Source organism: Carcharhinus amblyrhynchos, chromosome 5 (assembly GCF_965287045.1).
Source record: "Carcharhinus amblyrhynchos chromosome 5, sCarAmb.v2.hapA, whole genome shotgun sequence".
Lineage (NCBI taxonomy): Eukaryota > Metazoa > Chordata > Chondrichthyes > Carcharhiniformes > Carcharhinidae > Carcharhinus > Carcharhinus amblyrhynchos.
The window spans coordinates 36,780,657-36,799,250 of record NC_137328.1 but is presented as its reverse complement, the minus strand read 5'-3'; the positions used below and the strand labels follow the sequence as shown (position 1 = coordinate 36,799,250).

At 47.1% G+C, this 18,594-nt stretch overlaps 1 protein-coding gene across 4 annotated transcripts in view; it reads right to left on the bottom strand.

Annotated features, from left to right (window-relative positions):
* The window catches only part of rassf6 (Ras association domain family member 6), a 59,434-nt gene extending 52,482 nt beyond the window's left edge, over window positions 1-6,952 (bottom strand). Inside the window, exons 1-2 of one of the 4 annotated variants that reach the window (XM_080188639.1) lie at window positions 6,764-6,952; window positions 4,212-4,317 (exon numbers count right to left, since the gene is read on the bottom strand). In XM_080188639.1, the coding sequence (XP_080044765.1) occupies window positions 4,212-4,276 (65 nt within the window). In that variant the 5' untranslated portion in view covers window positions 4,277-4,317; window positions 6,764-6,952. Of the gene's footprint in view, window positions 1-4,211; window positions 4,383-6,763 lie in introns of those variants that run through there. The other 3 variants (XM_080188638.1, XM_080188640.1, XM_080188641.1) reach the window with 3 other exon arrangements.
* Between the last annotated feature and the right edge of the window lie 11,642 nt (window positions 6,953-18,594).

Sequence of the window (18,594 nt, the reverse complement as noted above, 5' to 3'; positions counted from 1 at the left end):
TCTGACCTGCCAAAATGTACCACTACACATTTATCCAGGTTGAAGTTCACCTGCCACTTCTCCGCCCAGTCTTGCACCCTATCTATGTCACGCTGCAACTTCTGACATTCCTCCAAACTATCCATAACACCTCCGACCTTTGTGTCATTGGCAAACTTACCAACCCATTCCTCCACTTCCTGATCCAGGTCATTTATAAAAATCACAAACAGCAAGGGTCCCAGAACAGATCCCTGGGGCACTCCGCTGATGACTGACCTCCATGCATCTATTGGTACCCTTTTTAAAATGCCAGGCTCTCTGCAAGTAGATCCGATTCCTCTTAGATAGCAAATCTCCTGAACAGTGGTGCATAGAAACTAGTCTTATCTATCCCTGACTCATTGTGAAGCCTGACCCAGAGCAAGGCTAGACTTCAGGGGTTGGATATTTTGGTTAAATAAGTATGCAGATTAGAGAACACTGCACGCACCTCTAGTAATTCTGCAACTGGCATTTGGAGACTGTGGAAATTGAAATGTCACAGATCAAGGTGACTTTGCCCCAGGGTTAAAGGTGTCTTTGCCCCAGCGTTAAAGGTGACTTTGCCCCAGGGTTAAGGGTGACTTGTCCCAGGGTTAAAGGTGACTTTGTCCCAGGGTTAAAGGTGACTTTGCCCCAGGGTTAAAGGTGACTTTGTCCCAGGGTTAAAGGTGACTTTGCCCCAGGGTTAAAGGTGACTTGTCCCAGGGTTAAAGGTGACTTTGTCTCAGGGTTAAAGGTGACTTTGTCCCAGCTGCTGTACTTACAAGGTTTGTAAGATTATTAAGTTTTGGTACACTCTGTTTAATTTAAGATAAAATGGAATTGTTAAGGTGCCATGTGTCCTATTCGACAACAATTACCCTGGATGGATTGGTTGCTATCGAGACCAGGAGCCCCAAATAGATTTACTGGATGAAGGTGAAAGATATTCACATCTGTGAACAATGGCAAAGGCACCTGTGATGACAGTGGATAGACCGTTAGTCTCCAAATCTCACAGAGAAGTATTAAGAACGACATGCTTTATCAGTGGTTATATTTTGAACTGTTTATTTAATTTCAAGATTGAATAGAGTTGACAATCTAAAGGACAGCTAATTAGCATTTCTCTCAGATACAAGGCCATATGATTCGTTTTGCCATGGTGGGGCTTTGGGAGGGAATAGTTTGTGGTCCTGAACCTCACAAGCATAATTTGCAAGAATCTGAACGAGAGAGTGAGCAGAAAGATAGAGGCAGCCAGTGTCTATTGTTCAACACGTGAAATGGGGGTGGGAGCTCACACTCAGAGTGAAGAGGCTAAGTTTGTGACAATTTGAATGAGGCTGGAAGAATCACATAGCTTTGGCTAGTGAAGGTACCTCCAGGAAAACCCTCACTGTGAAAGTCAGTTCAGGGATTAGGAGTTATGAGAAGGGAAAAGGAAGCATAACATCAAAAGTTGCAAATAGTTTTGGATAGTCTGTTGGAGAATGAAGTGTCCACTTAACAGACAGAGTAAGATAAAACTGTGGAGGGGGATTTTCAGTTGTTATAAAAGTTGAATGGGAGAAATTTTCAGTGTTCTAGAGTTTAGCTTGCTGACAAAAATAAAGTTTATAGTAAAAGTCTTAAAACATGAAGTATTGTCTTGTAATCCTTCCAGTTAGTCATTGGAAAGTTATCGGTTTTTATGGGGTTATAACACGGGGTTAAAGTGAAATTATTCTATGATGGAAGAAGAAATATTCAGGAAGAAAGTTAAATAATTCCTTGCATTGTGGAAACTGCACCTTTGCTCGGAACCTAGTTAGTGGGATTACTTTTAGACTCAAAGATTGGTTTCTACTTAAAGGTTATGAACCAAATGGAGGAAAACCTTGTCTTTTTACAAAATACACTATCCAACCACTTCACAGATTGCAACAGAAGGCACAATTTAATGCAGGCAATAGGGTCTTGACCAGTGTCACCTCCTTTAGGGAGGACCCACCACATTAAATACCCGTCAGGCATTAAATAGCCAATGATAGGCCTTCTGTGGGATTAAGGAGCCTGGGTGCTGATATCCAATCTCCTGCGAGCTTCCAGCCAATCAGACGCTGGCATGCTGCTCTTCATGGGAGGCAGCCATTGCGGTAACATTTATAGCTGCTGGCAACGGACCCAGAACAGGCCCAGGATCAGAGGAACCCAGGCCACAGGTGAGTGAGGGAAGGATGGGAATTGCAAACTGGGGTTTAGACAAGGGGAAGAAATAGAGGCAAGAGCAGGGTGGAGGCTCTCACTGAGCCGCACCATCCTGATGCCAGATCCCTTGATCAAGCATCAAGGGACCCCTTCCCCCAGTATAACCACAGCCCACAAACAAACATGCCAGCATCATGGATGGTCTTCCTGCCCAGCCCACCCACTGGTGGTGGGATAAGGCCTCTAAGTGGGCAATAATTGCCTACTTAAGGGTCTCAACTGGCAGTGTGTGGGGATTCAGTCTACAAGCCTTCCCACCCTACAGGATAGGGGCAGGAAGGAAACTGGATCCCTACCTAACACTCTCCCAAACCAGGGCAATATGTTTATAGGGATTATTTATTGGATTCCTGCTGGTCCCAGCATGCAGAGGTTACTGCTAACTGCTGGCAGCTGAAGACAAGAGTTGTTAAGCTTATACTTCCTGGCACTACTGTGGCCAGCAGTTGATTGGAGAAGTGTTAATGCAGGAACAGACCAACTTCTTTCATCATTGCATTCAATCTAAACATCCTGCTGGAGTGGGAATCTTAGCCAAGGAACTGTTTGACTGGCAGTTCTGAGTTGGAGGGACATAGAATTGAAACTGTCAATTTCTCTGGGCAGAAATGTGGTGGAATTCTGAAGTTGGCCGACAAGAGAACCATGCCTGGTATAAACTGGGCATTCAGCAGTACAGCTGAAGACCAATCCCACTCCCATCGACCCTCTGACAGTTTGAACCCCTCACTGTGTGAGAGCCCCATACTAGATTTCTGCAACATAATGTCACCACTTTAATAGTTATTTATTAACTCAGTTCCTTTTATTGTTTCTGCTTTCACTTTCAACAGCTGTGCCCAAATGAGGAATATTAAATGATTCTGATTTAAAATGCACACTAAAGGTGATGCATTCAGTCATCTGGTTCTCAACTGTTGGGACTGAGAGGGTCTGCTCCAATTCTGTGTTTTCCCAAATTCCTATGAAGATTTGAGGTTTTCTTCCTTAAATCCCTCACTGCTCAAAACTGTTTAAAACTTGCGTGAGCGACACTTGGTGTATTGGTGATGCTAAATTACCCCTTAGTGTACCTGAACAGGCGCCAGAGTGTGGCAACTTGGGGACTTTCACAGTAACTTCATTGCAGTGTTAACCTAAACTTACTTGTGACGCTGATAAATAAGCTTAAAAAAACACAATTCTTTGTTCAAAATGTTGTTCAAGGGATTAGTAGTGGCCAGGACACTTACAGAACCCCCACTGCTCTTTGAAGTACTGTCGTGGTGTCAACGGATCGAAATTTGGTGCCTTGGTTTAATGCCTCATCCAAAGGAGGAAAGGTTTGGTTACATTAGATTGCTTCATTTTAGTATTTATTAACTTTTCATAGTGCAGACTGGTAAACTGTAACATAAGTCTGCCGGAAAGTATTTCAAACAGTACAGAAAACAAAATCAGCAGGTTAAGTCGTAGGAATGCTATTTCATTCACAAGTTGTAACGTGTTATACTCTATCATGATCTTTAGGCTGACTATGTTAATGTGGTAGATTGATAAACTACATTGAGAAACAGCACAGAAAGAGGAGATTAATCCCCTGATGATCCTTGAAATGCAGAAAATGAATGCACAAAATTAAGTATTATTGTAACATTTGTACTTTGGGTTCTCATCTCACTAATACGGTGCCATATCAGTTTGCACAACAAAGGTTGTAAAACGTACGTGAGTCACAGTGACTTTTGTGTCTTGTGCCACGATTGCAGCTGTATCAATTGTGTTCCAGTCCTAGTAGTCGGGCTAGTTTCAGGGTTAATGCAAACACTTGTTCAAAATGTTATTGCAGAACTAATCTCAAAATCACAAAACAGAGTTGGTTATTCTCTGAGTTCTGACCTCATTGGTGGACCAAATTAACACAAAAGATTAAAGGAATTGCGATAAACATGCTTTCTTAATCCTTGACCTTCACTTACCTGAGGAAATCTGAAGTAAAAATCAGTGTGATGTATTCTCCCGCAGAGCCCTTCACATTGTCCATCCAGGCACCTGACAGCTGTACAAATACCTGTCAGCTCACCTCTAAAATATGGAAGAGCCCCGAGATAAAGTTAGTTATTAGGGAAGGTGAACTGAAATTTGACACACCCACCAGAAGCTGCCCTGTGCATTTTGGGAGTGTTTACTTTGTTGTTATGTTAAGCAGCTGACACAAACACTGGCAATGCTCCATACCCGTGGAAAGAATGTGCTGCTTCTATACAGGAATTTCCGGCTGCAGATTAACTCTTGCAGCGAGTTTTTTGACGTAGTATGATTAGAAGACTTGTGACTGAGGGATCATTGGCCAGAATTTTACCATCCCACTTGCCATGGGAATCAGAGCGGGCGAGGGGGGATCAATGAGAAGGTCTGTTGACTTCGGGCAGGATTTTATAGTTTCGGGATGAGTGAGGCCATAAAATCCCATCCAGTGTGTTCGCCTAAATGATATTTAACTCTGATTAACAACTAAAAGAAAGTCTTGCATTTATAAAATGACTTTCATTTCCTTCGAACATCCTAATTGTTTGCTAATCCTAACGTGGAGAACATTGGAACCGTCATCATTGTTGTAATGTAGGACACGGGCAACCAATTTGAGCACTGCAAGGTCCTAAAAACAGTATGATTACAGTGTAAGAGGAGGCCATTTGGCCCATTGTATCTGTACCGGCTCTGCAAATGAGCAACTCACCTATTACCAATCCCCACCTTCTCCCCATAACCCTGCACAGTCTCCCTTTTCAGATGGCAGTCTAATTCCCTTTTGAATTGAACCTACCTCGGCCAAGCTCTCAGACTGTGCGTTCCAGATCCTAACCACTCACCACATGAAAAGGTTTCTCCGTCTCGATCCTTCCACGAGCGGGAACAGTTTCTCCCATCCACTCTGTCCAAATTCCTCATGAGTTTGACTATCTCTATCAAGCTTCTCGTCAGCTTTCTTTTCTCTAAGGAAAACAATCCTATCTATCTTTGTAACTGGAGGTGGCCATTCCTGGAATCATCCTTGCAAGCCTCTTCTGTACTCACTCTATCGCCTCACACTTTTCTCAATGCGTGGAAATGAGCACAATATTCCAGCTGAGGGTTATCTAGTATCTTATACAAGTTAAACATAATCTCCTTGCTCTTGAACTCTATGCCCCAATTAACTAAGCCCAGGATACTATATGATTTACTTACTGCACGCTCAACCTGTCCAATGGTTTATGCACATATAGACCCGGATCCCTTTGCTCCTTTGCCCTTAGAGTTGAACCTTTTGTTTTATATTGGGACGGATTCCCTGGCCTTCCTGTTTCTCATGTTGGGTTTGGCACGCTATTTGCAGGTAATGGGATCTTCCAGTCCTGCTGCTGTCAACGGGATTTCCTATTGCCTGTACCCCAACACTGCTCTTCCAGACTTCCTTGTGCCCCCCTGTATAGCTGAGCTATATGTGGTACCATAAACTTGCCTCTAGTTGCACTCTCCAGATGAATTGTCATTCTCATCAGTATTTAGAATCGAATATTGGCTGGAGACTGGAATGCACTCAGGGGATTTTTGTTCTACCTGGCTGTTCCTTTTTGCTTATCTGGTGGTTACGCCTTCACATTCTCATCGCATTTTTTTAAGCTGCACGTAATTCTTAACCTCGCAGATGCTTTGATACCAGCTGTTGCTCAAGTTTGACAGTCAGAACTCAACTGACTGCACTTCCTGCACAAATGATTATGCAGGGAATGGGAGGCATCCTAGGAGGCCCCACATAGTACTGGATGGGCACTCTGGGGGTTGGAGGAACCCTTCTATTTTTCTATTAATTGCTAATCTTGTAAGTGCAATTAAGCTTTATTTCTGGTAATAAACCTTACTGATCAGAAAAAAATCTCTCTCTTAAAACATACAGAGCTTTTCTCTTACTTGGTCTTCACGTACTGGAACTTCAATCTTTAATTCTGTTGTTGCTTCGCCCCAACTTTCTAATATTCAAAATTGAGGACTCACAGTGATCTTTTTCTCCTAATTAGAATCTTTTCTCAATGTTCTCAATGAAACAACATCCCACTAATTGCCAATTTTCTTTGTACAATGTCCTAACTATGTTCGGGATTGTGGATTTTAACAGAAAGAAAAGACATTGTTTGTACATGTAGATTCAAACTAATATACGACATGTTTATTGAAATGTTGCTCTCTGCTCTGCACACAATACAAAACTGATAGTAAAATTGCAGCCTGGAGCACCCTAATGAGATCACCATCATATCATATGATCAACTCTTAAAGCAACCTGCAGCCCTTTTAAATATTTAACAATATTAATAAAGCTTTAATAATACAAATAAAACTTACACTATTGATAAGCATTAGCAGTATTGATAAACCCTACCAATGCTTAGTATACCTTACTAGTGGTAATGAACTTTACATATAAATAAAACCTTACAGTTATAATAAATTACCTGAGTTTTGAAAGATAAATGAGGTAAATACTCACCAAACGATCACTTTGATGTTTTTCTGTGAGTTCAGATTTGCCTTTTCTCAGATGTTGGCTGATCTTTAGAAGTGAGTTGTGTTGTGTCATGGTGGTGAGGTGGGACGCGGAGAGCATGGATTCAGAATCATTGCACCATAAAACTTCACACTCTTGGGTAATGTGAACTTCTTCAATCCATCATGGATTGCTCTAGCAACTGAGTGAGCCGCATTAGACTCCACATTGTGTTCCTCCTCTTTTTTTCCCTCTTCTGAGAATGCTGCCCTCTTCCTGCAGCTCCAGTTCACACTATAGTGCAATGGTGGATACCCATACTGGATGTCCCCACAATTGTCCTGAGCAACATCTTCAGCAACTCACTGACTTGCTCTATGAAGATCTTTGCACTGATGTATCTCCAGTTTTATCTTTTCTTTGTATTGGTGTAAGGGTCCTTGTGGCTGTCGTCAGATAATTTCTTAGAGGATAGGAAAGCAAAATACTGTAAATGCTGGAAATCTGAAATAAAAACAGAAAATGCTGGAGGTGCTCAGATGGTGTGGCATCCAGTATGGGTATCCAGAATGGTTGTGGTCACACTATAGTGTGAACTGGAGCTGCAGGAAGAGGGCAGCATTCTCAGAAGAGGAAAAAAAGAGGAGGAACATAATGTGGAGTCGAATGCGGCTCACTCAGTTACTAATTCTAATTATGGACAGAACAGCTGAGCTAAGAAAATCTTCCACTTGCAGCAGCAGCAAGCGTAAAACGGCAAGTGTAAAATTGAGTAGAGCTATGCTGTCCAGGGATCTCTGTGAAAATTTCCGATACTCATCGCAGAGATGTGGACTTGATGTCCTGCACTTAATGTGGAAATTTGCCCAAGAATTCTATTGCTGGTAATCTTAGGAATGGGGCAGTGATGGTGAGTTACTATGGAAAAGGCTTCAAGAATATTGCCACACTCCAATGCTTACCTCCCTCCAATATAAACCATCGTATTCATACACTCTACACTTCCCAATAATCCTCAACCCCATCCCCTGCAATCCCTACAATGATCACACACTCTCCCACACACACCTAACAATCCTCAATCACACTTCCTTGCACATCCTGACACTGTTCGCCTCTCTCCCACACCCTCTGACAATGCCCACCTCTCTCCCGCACCCTCTGACAATGCCCACCTCTCTCCCACACCCTCTGACAATGCTCGCCTCTCTCCCGCACCCTCTGACAATGCCCACCTCTCTCCCACACCCTCTGACAATGCTCGCCTCTCTCCCGCACCCTCCGACAATGCTCACCTCTCTCCCACACCCTCCGACAATGCTCACCTCTCTCCCGCACCCTCTGACAATGCTCGCCTCTCTCCTGCACCCTCTGACAATGCTTGCCTCTCTCCCGCACCCTCCGACAATGCTCACCTCTCTCCCGCACCCTCTGACAATGCTCACCTCTCTCCCGCACCCTCTGACAATGCTTGCCTCTCTCCTGCACCCTCTGACAATGCTCGCCTCTCTCCCACACCCTCCGACAATGCTCGCCTCTCTCCCGCACCCTCCGACAATGCTCGCCTCTCTCCCGCACCCTCCGACAATGCTCGCCTCTCTCCCACACCCTCCGACAATGCTCGCCTCTCTCCCGCACCCTCCGACAATGCTCACCTCTCTCCCGCACCCTCTGACAATGCTCGCCTCTCTCCCGCACCCTCCGACAGTGCTCGCCTCTCTCCCGCACCCTCTGACAATGCTCGCCTCTCTCCCGCACCCTCCGACAATGCTCACCTCTCTCCCACACCCTCTGACAATGCTCACCTCTCTCCCACACCCTCCGACAGTGCTCACCTCTCTCCCGCACCCTCCGACAATGCTCACCTCTCTCCCACACCCTCCGACAATGCTCGCCTCTCTCCCGCACCCTCTGACAATGCTCGCCTCTCTCCCGCACCCTCTGACAATGCTCGCCTCTCTCCCGCACCCTCCGACAGTGCTCGCCTCTCTCCCGCACCCTCTGACAGTGCTCGCCTCTCTCCCGCACCCTCCGACAGTGCTCGCCTCTCTCCCGCACCCTCTGACAATGCTCGCCTCTCTCCCGCACCCTCCGACAATGCTCACCTCTCTCCCGCACCCTCTGACAATGCTCGCCTCTCTCCCGCACCCTCCGACAGTGCTCGCCTCTCTCCCGCACCCTCTGACAATGCTCGCCTCTCTCCCGCACCCTCCGACAGTGCTCGCCTCTCTCCCGCACCCTCTGACAATGCTCGCCTCTCTCCCGCACCCTCCGACAATGCTCGCCTCTCTCCCACACCCTCTGACAATGCTCGCCTCTCTCCCACACCCTCCGACAATGCTCACCTCTCTCCCACACCCTCTGACAATGCTCACCTCTCTCCCACACCCTCTGACAATGCTCGCCTCTCTCCCGCACCCTCTGACAATGCTCGCCTCTCTCCCGCACCCTCCGACAGTGCTCGCCTCTCTCCCGCACCCTCTGACAATGCTCGCCTCTCTCCCGCACCCTCCGACAATGCTCACCTCTCTCCCACACCCTCTGACAATGCTCGCCTCTCTCCCACACCCTCCGACAATGCTCACCTCTCTCCCGCACCCTCTGACAATGCTCGCCTCTCTCCCGCACCCTCCGACAGTGCTCGCCTCTCTCCCGCACCCTCTGACAATGCTCGCCTCTCTCCCGCACCCTCCGACAATGCTCACCTCTCTCCCACACCCTCTGACAATGCTCACCTCTATCCCACACCCTCCGACAGTGCTCACCTCTCTCCCGCACCCTCCGACAATGCTCACCTCTCTCCCACACCCTCTGACAATGCTCACCTCTCTCCCACACCCTCCGACAATGCTCACCTCTCTCCCGCACCCTCTGACAATGCTCGCCTCTCTCCCGCACCCTCCGACAGTGCTCACCTCTCTCCCGCACCCTCCGACAATGCTCACCTCTCTCCCACACCCTCCGACAATGCTCACCTCTCTCCCACACCCTCTGACAATGCTCACCTCTCTCCCGCACCCTCCGACAGTGCTCGCCTCTCTCCCGCACCCTCTGACAATGCTCGCCTCTCTCCCGCACCCTCCGACAATGCTCACCTCTCTCCCGCACTCTCTGACAATGCTTGCCTCTCTCCCACACCCTCTGACAATGCTCACCTCTCTCCCGCACCCTCCGACAGTGCTCACCTCTCCCCCGCACCCTCTGACAATGCTCACCTCTCTCCCACACCCTCTGACAATGCTCGCCTCTCTCCCACACCCTCTGACAGTGCTCGCCTCTCTCCCGCACTCTCTGACAATGCTTGCCTCTCTCCCACACCCTCTGACAATGCTCACCTCTCTCCCACACCCTCTGACAGTGCTCACCTCTCTCCCGCACCCTCCGACAGTGCTCACCTCTCCCCCGCACCCTCTGACAATGCTCACCTCTCTCCCACACCCTCTGACAATGCTCGCCTCTCTCCCACACCCTCTGACAGTGCTCGCCTCTCTCCCGCACTCTCTGACAATGCTCGCCTCTCTCCCACACCCTCTGACAATGCTCGCCTCTCTCCCGCACCCTCTGACAATGCTCGCCTCTCTCCCACACCCTCTGACAATGCTCAACTCTCTCCCGCACTCTCTGACAGTGCTCGCCTCTCCCCCGCACCCTCCGACAATGCTCGCCTCTCTCCCACACCCTCTGACAATGCTTGCCTCTCTCCCACACCCTCTGACAGTGCTCGCCTCTCTCCCGCACCCTCCGACAATGCTCGCCTCTCTCCCGCACCCTCTGACAATGCTCGCCTCTCTCCCGCACCCTCTGACAATGCTCGCCTCTCTCCCGTACCCTCCGACAGTGCTCACCTCTCTCCCACACCCTCCGACAATGCTCACCTCTCTCCCACACCCTCTGACAATGCTCGCCTCTCTCCCACACCCTCCGACAATGCTCGCCTCTCTCCCGCACCCTCTGACAGTGCTCACCTCTCTCCCACACCCTCCGACAATGCTCACCTCTCTCCCACGCCCTCTGACAATGCTCGCCTCTCTCCCGCACTCTCTGACAATGCTCGCCTCTCTCCCGCACCCTCTGACAATGCTCGCCTCTCTCCTGCACCCTCTGACAATGCTCGCCTCTCTCCCGCACCCTCTGACAATGCTCACCTCTCTCCCGCACCCTCTGACAATGCCCACCTCTCTCCCGCACCCTCTGACAATGCTCGCCTCTCTCCTGCACCCTCTGACAATGCTCGCCTCTCTCCCGCACCCTCCGACAATGCTCGCCTCTCTCCCACACCCTCCGACAATGCTCGCCTCTCTCCCGCACCCTCTGACAGTGCTCGCGTCTCTCCCGCACCCTCCGACAGTGCTCGCCTCTCTCCCGCACCCACCGACAATGCTCACCTCTCTCCCACACCCTCTGACAGTGCTCGTCTCTCTCCCGCACCCTCCGACAATGCTCACTTCTCTCCCACACCCTCCGACAATGTTCGCCTCTCTCCCGCACCCTCCGACAATGCTCACCTCTCTCCCACACCCTCCGACAATGTTCGCCTCTCTCCCACACCCTCCGACTATGTTCGCCTCTCTCCCACACCCTCTGACAATGCTCGTCTCTCTCCCGCACCCTCCGACAATGCTCGCCTCTCTCCCACACCCTCTGACAATGCTCACCTCTCTCCCGCACCGTCTGACAATGCTCACCTCTCTCCCACACCCTCCAACAATGCTCACCTCTCTCCCACACCCTCTGACAATGCTCGCCTCTCTCCCGCGCCCTCTGACAATGCTCACCTCTCTCCCACACCCTCCAACAATGCTCACCTCTCTCCCACACCCTCTGACAATGCTTGCCTCTCTCCCGCACCCTCTGACAATGTGCATCTTTCTCCTGCACCCTCCGACAATGGTCACTTCTCTCCCGCACCCTCCAACAACGCTCATCTTTCTCCTGCACCCTCCATCAATGCCCACTCTGTCCCTCCCCTGCATTCCCCGAAGATGTGGGAATTTCTCCTGGCTGACCTTACATCTGTCCATAGCACGTTGCGTGTTTACAACACTGAATCAATGCCTGGGATGTGTTACTCCCTCCTTCTCTACAATCCGATAACAGGTCCTGGTGACATTCCCGAAGGATGTGCAAAGATTCAAGTAGAAGGCAATGAAGTCTCATTGTCTAATTTGACATTTGTATTATCCAGGGAAGGGGTGCCTGGGTGTCTGTTTTAATTGCAACCATCCGAGCCATTATGCCTATCATTGGCATAAAAGGCCTATCATAGAGATTGATAAAAACAGTGATCCTGTTTTCCCCTTTCCTCCTATACAGCTGAGCCATGACCCTGTGAGTAGTGGCTGATATAAGGCTTCCCTTATGTTTTATAAGATTTCACAGAGCCCCTGCAACAAATAAGTTTTCTCTATAAAAGTAGTTAAATAATTAAACATATTGTTGGGTTTCTATGACACTGAAAAGAAACCCAACATTACATATTTATAAAACTTGATCCTTTTCGCTATTTTTATTTTAAACAGGGCTTTTTGTGCTGAATAAAGAAAATTAAGATGGCTGCCACAAGTCATCTGATCCCAGGGTTGACCCTCTGTTTGGGAGCTATCCCCAGGAGTTCAAATGGCAAAATAATTACTTTCTCAGTTTCTGAAACATCATACCTCATTATGGCTAGAGAATAACTAACAGATTCACACCACACCTGGGATTATGCATATCAATTTCAAACAGAAATATAGGGATGTAATTTGAATTTATTAAGCCATCCTTTCTAATGGAGTCAATGCATCTAATGAGGCAATGGTTTCCCAAAAGCCAGACATTCTACATGGAGGGCACCCTTTGCAACAACCAATGACTGAAACATGATCAGTCCTCAAACCAAAGCCAATTCCAGATATTGGATAAGCACCTCTTTTGAGTCACTGGAGAAGGAATGTCACATGACCCAAGCCTCCAGCCATTACAGCTGTGATCTTCATAGCCAGATTGCTGTTTTAGTATCAACTGAACAGAACTCCAGCAGCCCACTGGGTAGACAGCCTCAACTCCACAAAGCCTGCTCGATCCTAAGAAATGTCTGATCAACACCTGCCAATGGTCTGAACAGAGAAAAGTCCCCATGCAGCAGCATCATCTGCTTCAAGAATGTTTGTGTAATTTAACCAGCTAGAAACTCATTGGAATGGAACCCGACAGAAAGGAAAACCCCCACCCCTGGATACTGACTTTAGACTCATGTGAACTAATAAATCATTTCTTGTGGCCTTTATACTGTGTAAAACTCCTTTCTCTCCCCCACCTCCACCATTTACAATGTGATCAACGCTCCTTTATTTGGGTGTTCTGAACGTACACAATAAACTAACCCTCTGAGTTAATCCTAACTCAGGCTTGCAGTGGATTATTAGTAAACTTGTATCATAAAAACAGAAGGCTTGAGAAAACATGCCACTGCCTATTCTTCTAAAAATGAATCCAAAAAATATCCTGTTTATGGACAGGTGGTAGGAGGAAATCAGTACAATTTGAACTGTCTCTTTTTTGTTCATAACAATATATTTATTATTGTTTTTGTTTCATTTACAACTTGACTGCTTTCCTCCAGCTTTTCCCCTTCCTGGGCTGACATTTTCTACACTCCAATGAATCAGAGGCATCTAACATAATTATTCTTCCAATTAGCAGGTTCTTGCTATCTGAAGCAAGCATTTTTTAAAAAAGTGTGCTGTATGAATACGGCAATTCTAATTTCCAGTGGTACAACAGAGCACCCCAACACAAAGTCAATATAATATCAGCATTAATCATTTAGTTTCATACAGTTGAGATGCACAGCAATTGTAACAAGCCTGGACTTGACCCAAATATAAGGGCAAAATACTGTGGATGCTGAAATCTGAAACCAGAACAGAAAATGCTGAAACATCTCAGCAGGTCTGACAGCATCAGTGGAGAGAGAATAGAGCCAGACTCGAAACGTTAACCCTATTCTCTCTCCACAGATGCTGCCAGACCTGCTGAGATTCTCCTGATTTTCTCTTTTTGTGCCCGTCTTGACCTTGTCCTGCTTAAAACCCAAAAGGTCAGAAGGAGCATGAAGCCACGCTTTGATGGTGTATTTGTACTGAAAATCAGGATCAAGCGAGCTTTTGTCCTTCTGCTGCACGGATGGCTACTGTCCTCCCTGATCTCGCCTTAGGACCCTGTGTCACAGTGTCCACTCATCTGACATTTCGTAAACACTGACTGCAAAGACATAGAAAACCTTTTTCTGGATTTCAGGCGTTTGTGTAACCATCCGGCACTGTGCTCGCCCTTGCCAGCAGCTGCTTATTAAACAAAAGTGGAAAAATTACAGACAAGTAGAAGATTCGTTAACCCTGTCCATCGCTTTGGAGTGTCCCCCAACCAAACATTAACCAACTTACCTATGGGCCAATCTTTTTCTTTCCTCCATACTTGAAACCCAAACCTGTGTTGATTTTCACTCTTGTTGGATGGTCCCTTTGATTGACAAGGCTTATTTGTCTAGACTCTAATTCTGATTGGTCTATCACATCAAGCTCTTATTTTTGGCATGCCCCTCCTTCGATTTCTCGCCAATCCTTAAGTGAGCTGCAAAACTCTGGATAGAATCCAAAGTTGTAGATAGCATTTCCAAAGTGTGTTAAATAACTTTCCAGGAACAAATACTTTAGACAAGCCCTTTCCTCACAATATGATACAAAAGTGGCTGTCAGTATTGAGTACTTATTGGCAGCTTTAGGCCGCGATTCTCCCATTGTGACCCACAATGTTTCTGTCAGGTCAGGGTGGGAGATGTGCGTCTCTGACCTTGTCCCGGGATTTGCGCATGCACCAGGAATGCATGCACACCTCCCAGGGCTGGTGAACTGTCGCCAGTCAGGCCAGACTGGAAACCGGCAGGAAGGCAGATAAGTAAATTAAATCTTTTCAAAATATGTTTTAACTATGTTTATTAGTTATTATCCTTTCAGGTCCTGATTGAATAATTGGGTTTAGAGGAGCTCCCCACATTCGGTGAACTAGTGGGAGACCCTGCCAGAATAAAGGAGAGGCAATTGGGGCCCCTCAGGGGGTCAGGTGTTGGGGGAGTGGTGACGCCTGGGGCATGGGCATCCTCGTAGTGCCAGCCTGTGCCCCCGGCTCTGCCCAAGAGACAAAATGCCATGCCCAGGGGGCACCTTGGCAATGTCCACCAGGCATTGAGCAGTGCCAAAGGGGGTGGGGCTTATTGTAGGCGGGGCCTAGGGGCAATTGATTGGGGAGGGGTCCCGCTGCCACTCTGCAGACAGGGTCAGTCTGGGAAGGAGGGAGGGCAGCGATTGGGGCGGGCTGGGAGGGTGGGTCTGCCAGACAGGGATCTGACCCAGGGAGTCTGCCAGGGTGAGGAGGGAATTGCCACTGCTGGGGGGAGGGGTTGGGCTGTGCATCGGGGCACTCTGGGATGGGGGGGTAGTAGGCAGGGCTGGCCGGGAATTGCAGTGGAGCCGTGATCGGGCCGTGGGGCAGGGGGGGTGGGTGGGGGGGGGGGGGTGACTGGAGGGGCAGCACTGCGGGGATTCTGGGTTGGCCAGCAATTGTGCTGGCCAGCAAATGGGGAGACTGATAGACTGGGACTACTGCGCACATGCAGAGCTCCGGAACTGCCAGATCCAGTGCGAATAGGCCCCGCTCCCCTAGGTTTTTAATGAGATTCCCAACTGGGACTTCTGCAGTGCACAGAGTGCGGAGATTCAAGTGAGACGCTGAACTGATGAAACAATCGGGATTTAGAACAATTTTCCTACCAATTCAGCACTTTTGAGAGAATCGCAGCCTTAGTGTCATGTCCTCACTCTCCTCAGTTGCTGTTGTATTCCAAGAAACCCAGCAAAATATAGAAACTAGAAACAGGAGTAGACCATTAGGCCTTTTGAGCCTGCTGTACCATTCACTATGATCATGGCTGATCATCAGAATCAATATCCTGATCCTGTCTTCCCCATATCCCTTGATCCTTTTAGCCCCAAGAGCTATGTTTAATTTCTTCTTGAAATCATACAATGTTTTGGCCTCAATTACATTCTGTGATAGTCAATTCAATACATTCATCACCCTTTAGGTGAAGAAATTTCTCCTCACCTCAGTCCTAAAAAGTTTACCCCTTATCCTCCAAATAGGACTCTGAGAAAAACCGTGGGTCCAAAGTAAAATTGGAAAACCCATGTCAATATTGCTCTAATTGAGCAACTAACATATTTAAAGTGGCAACCTGCCTCACAAGCAGCCTAACGGGCTGGGGTGAAATACAGAAACTGGAACACCTTTCCCAATCCAATCATATTTTCCTAAAGCCCAGGATTCTCCCACATTAGAATTTGCCACACAATATGTGAGACCATTGACAGCGCTGCATCAAAGCATTTTGGTTAACATGAGGCATATTTAATGAGTTTAACTTTTTTATAAAAAAGGCTTCTTTCTGGAAGGAAGAAGAATTGCTTGGTGTGACTAAAGCATTCCTGCTTACGAATACAAGAGCTGGCGTGCTTGCAAGTGAATATTTCTTCATCATTAACATACCTCAGAGATTGCAAATGCAGGATAGTACATGTATAAAGGAAACATCCCTTTCAGTGTCAATGGCTGGAATTGTATGGCCCCTTTGATAATGATCAGGGAGGGGGAGATGCACAAAATTGCATGGAGTGTCACGGATCTCTGATGCCATTACGCCATGCTGAGATTCTACTCACAGTGGATAGCAAGTGAAATATGAACAAGTCCCTCTTTTTGAAAACCAGCAATTGAAATCTAGAATACTGCTGAAAAAAAGCATTGAAGCTTTTTGTCTTTCACTCAACGGGTCACTTAACAAAAATACCAATAGGAGGGGAAAACAATGATTTATACTATATGAAAAGAGAACGCTGATTTGTCTGCATGTGAACTCTGATTGGTTGAGGTATTGCCCTAGAGAATAACTGTCAAGCATTGTTTGAAATTTAAACCATGCAACTTGACCCTGATTGGTCAAGGCGTTGCCTGGGGAAAGAATCAGCAAATGGCTGTCATTTGTTTTGTGTGGCTGAAACAGGTGCACTGTGTGTATATGTTCTCTCTGTCTACAAAGAACAGGCAGTGTGTATTAATACAATTAGCATCCAGTACACACAAGTGTACCACGCTGTGAGCCTGACTGACAATATCAAATTGGCTGTCAGTGTAGTTCTTAGCACACTGAGGATTATTTATTGAATGTTGTTCAATTGCACAATCACATCTAATGTTGGACATTATGTTTTGGGTTTTATAAGCACAAGTTGGTTGGGTATGGTCTGTCCCTTGCCTATTGCAAATAGAAACTGGGACATGCTATTTGATATGAATTGGCCAGTCTTTGGGACATACGTTACTATCATCATTGGCACCGAAATACATATATTACATTACTCATTTGTTTGATTAGATGATTAGTTAAGATTGCCTTGAAGGTCATTGATTCCTAGCAGCAAGGACAACACCCGGAAAGAACTGAATACCAATTGAGCTACTCAAGCATGGAAAGCCCCATCTGCTGCCATTTCCTCTTGAGCTCCATCTCCACTGCTGGAAAGAAGGCTCTGTTTGCAAGGAGATCCACAACACAATCATGTTATACAAGAGCAACGGTGGCGAGGGGATTGCAACAAACACTGGGGCAGCTCACTTCTCAGCGTCACTGGAAGACTTTACCCGAGTGTAACCTCAAATGGGGAGCTGAGGGAGCTTGGTGAGGAGGAGAGGGAGGAATGCTCTTGCTTTTTTTAAAAAAAATTTTAACCCTGTAGGAATTAGTTTCTGTTCTACTCAGTGTTTAGCATTGCTGCCTCACAGTGCCAGGGACCCAGGTTCAATTCCAGCCTTGGGTGACTGCCTGTGTGGAGTTTGCACATTCTCCCCGTGACTGTGTGGGTTTTCTCCGGATGCTCTGGTTTCCTCCCACAGTCCCAAGATCTGCGGGTTAGGTTGATTAACCATGATAAATTGCCCCTAAGTGTCAGTGGGACTTGCTAAGGTAAATACATGGGGTTAGGGGGATAGGGCCTGGGTGAGCTTGTTGGTGCAGACTTGACGGGCCGAAAGGATTCCTTGTGCACTGTAGGGATTCTATGAATGTAATACTGGGGAAGACATGAGCTGCTGGTGGGAATCCAGGAAGTGGACAAGGTCTATATTCCTAAAGTTTAAAGTGATACTGGAATTTATGATGAAGTTAATAAGAAAATAAATAATTGAAAAAAATAATTAAATAATTATTTAAAGCTCATACATATGGCAGGGCAGGTGTCTACCATGGCTGTAGTATGTAGGAGTTCATGAATATCAGTGTTATCCAGGGTAAGCATGTTTGTAGTAAGTGTCTGCGGCTTAAGGAGTTTCGGCTCAGAGTCATCGAGCTGGAGGCTGAGCTGCAGACACTGCGACTCATTAGGGAGGGCAAGAATTACCTGCGCACTTTCAGGGTCACACCCCTTAAGATAGAGCCTTCCAGTTTGGAAAGTGGTCAGGGACAGGAGGAGACAACTGCAGCTGAGCAACATACAGGACCCAGAGGGCAAGAATGCAGGAAGGTCAGCCTCTGCAATTGTCCCATAGGTTTTGTCCAATTCTAAGTTTTTGGATACTCATGGAAAAGGATGAGTGTTGTCCTAGAGTTAGGGTGCTAAACTGGGGAAAGGCTAACTGTAGCCAGGAGAGGCAGGATTTGGAGGCTGTTGTTTGGGAGAAGCTGTTTGAAAATAAATCCACATCTGGCATGTGGGAGTCTTTTAAGGAACAGTTTGGAATGC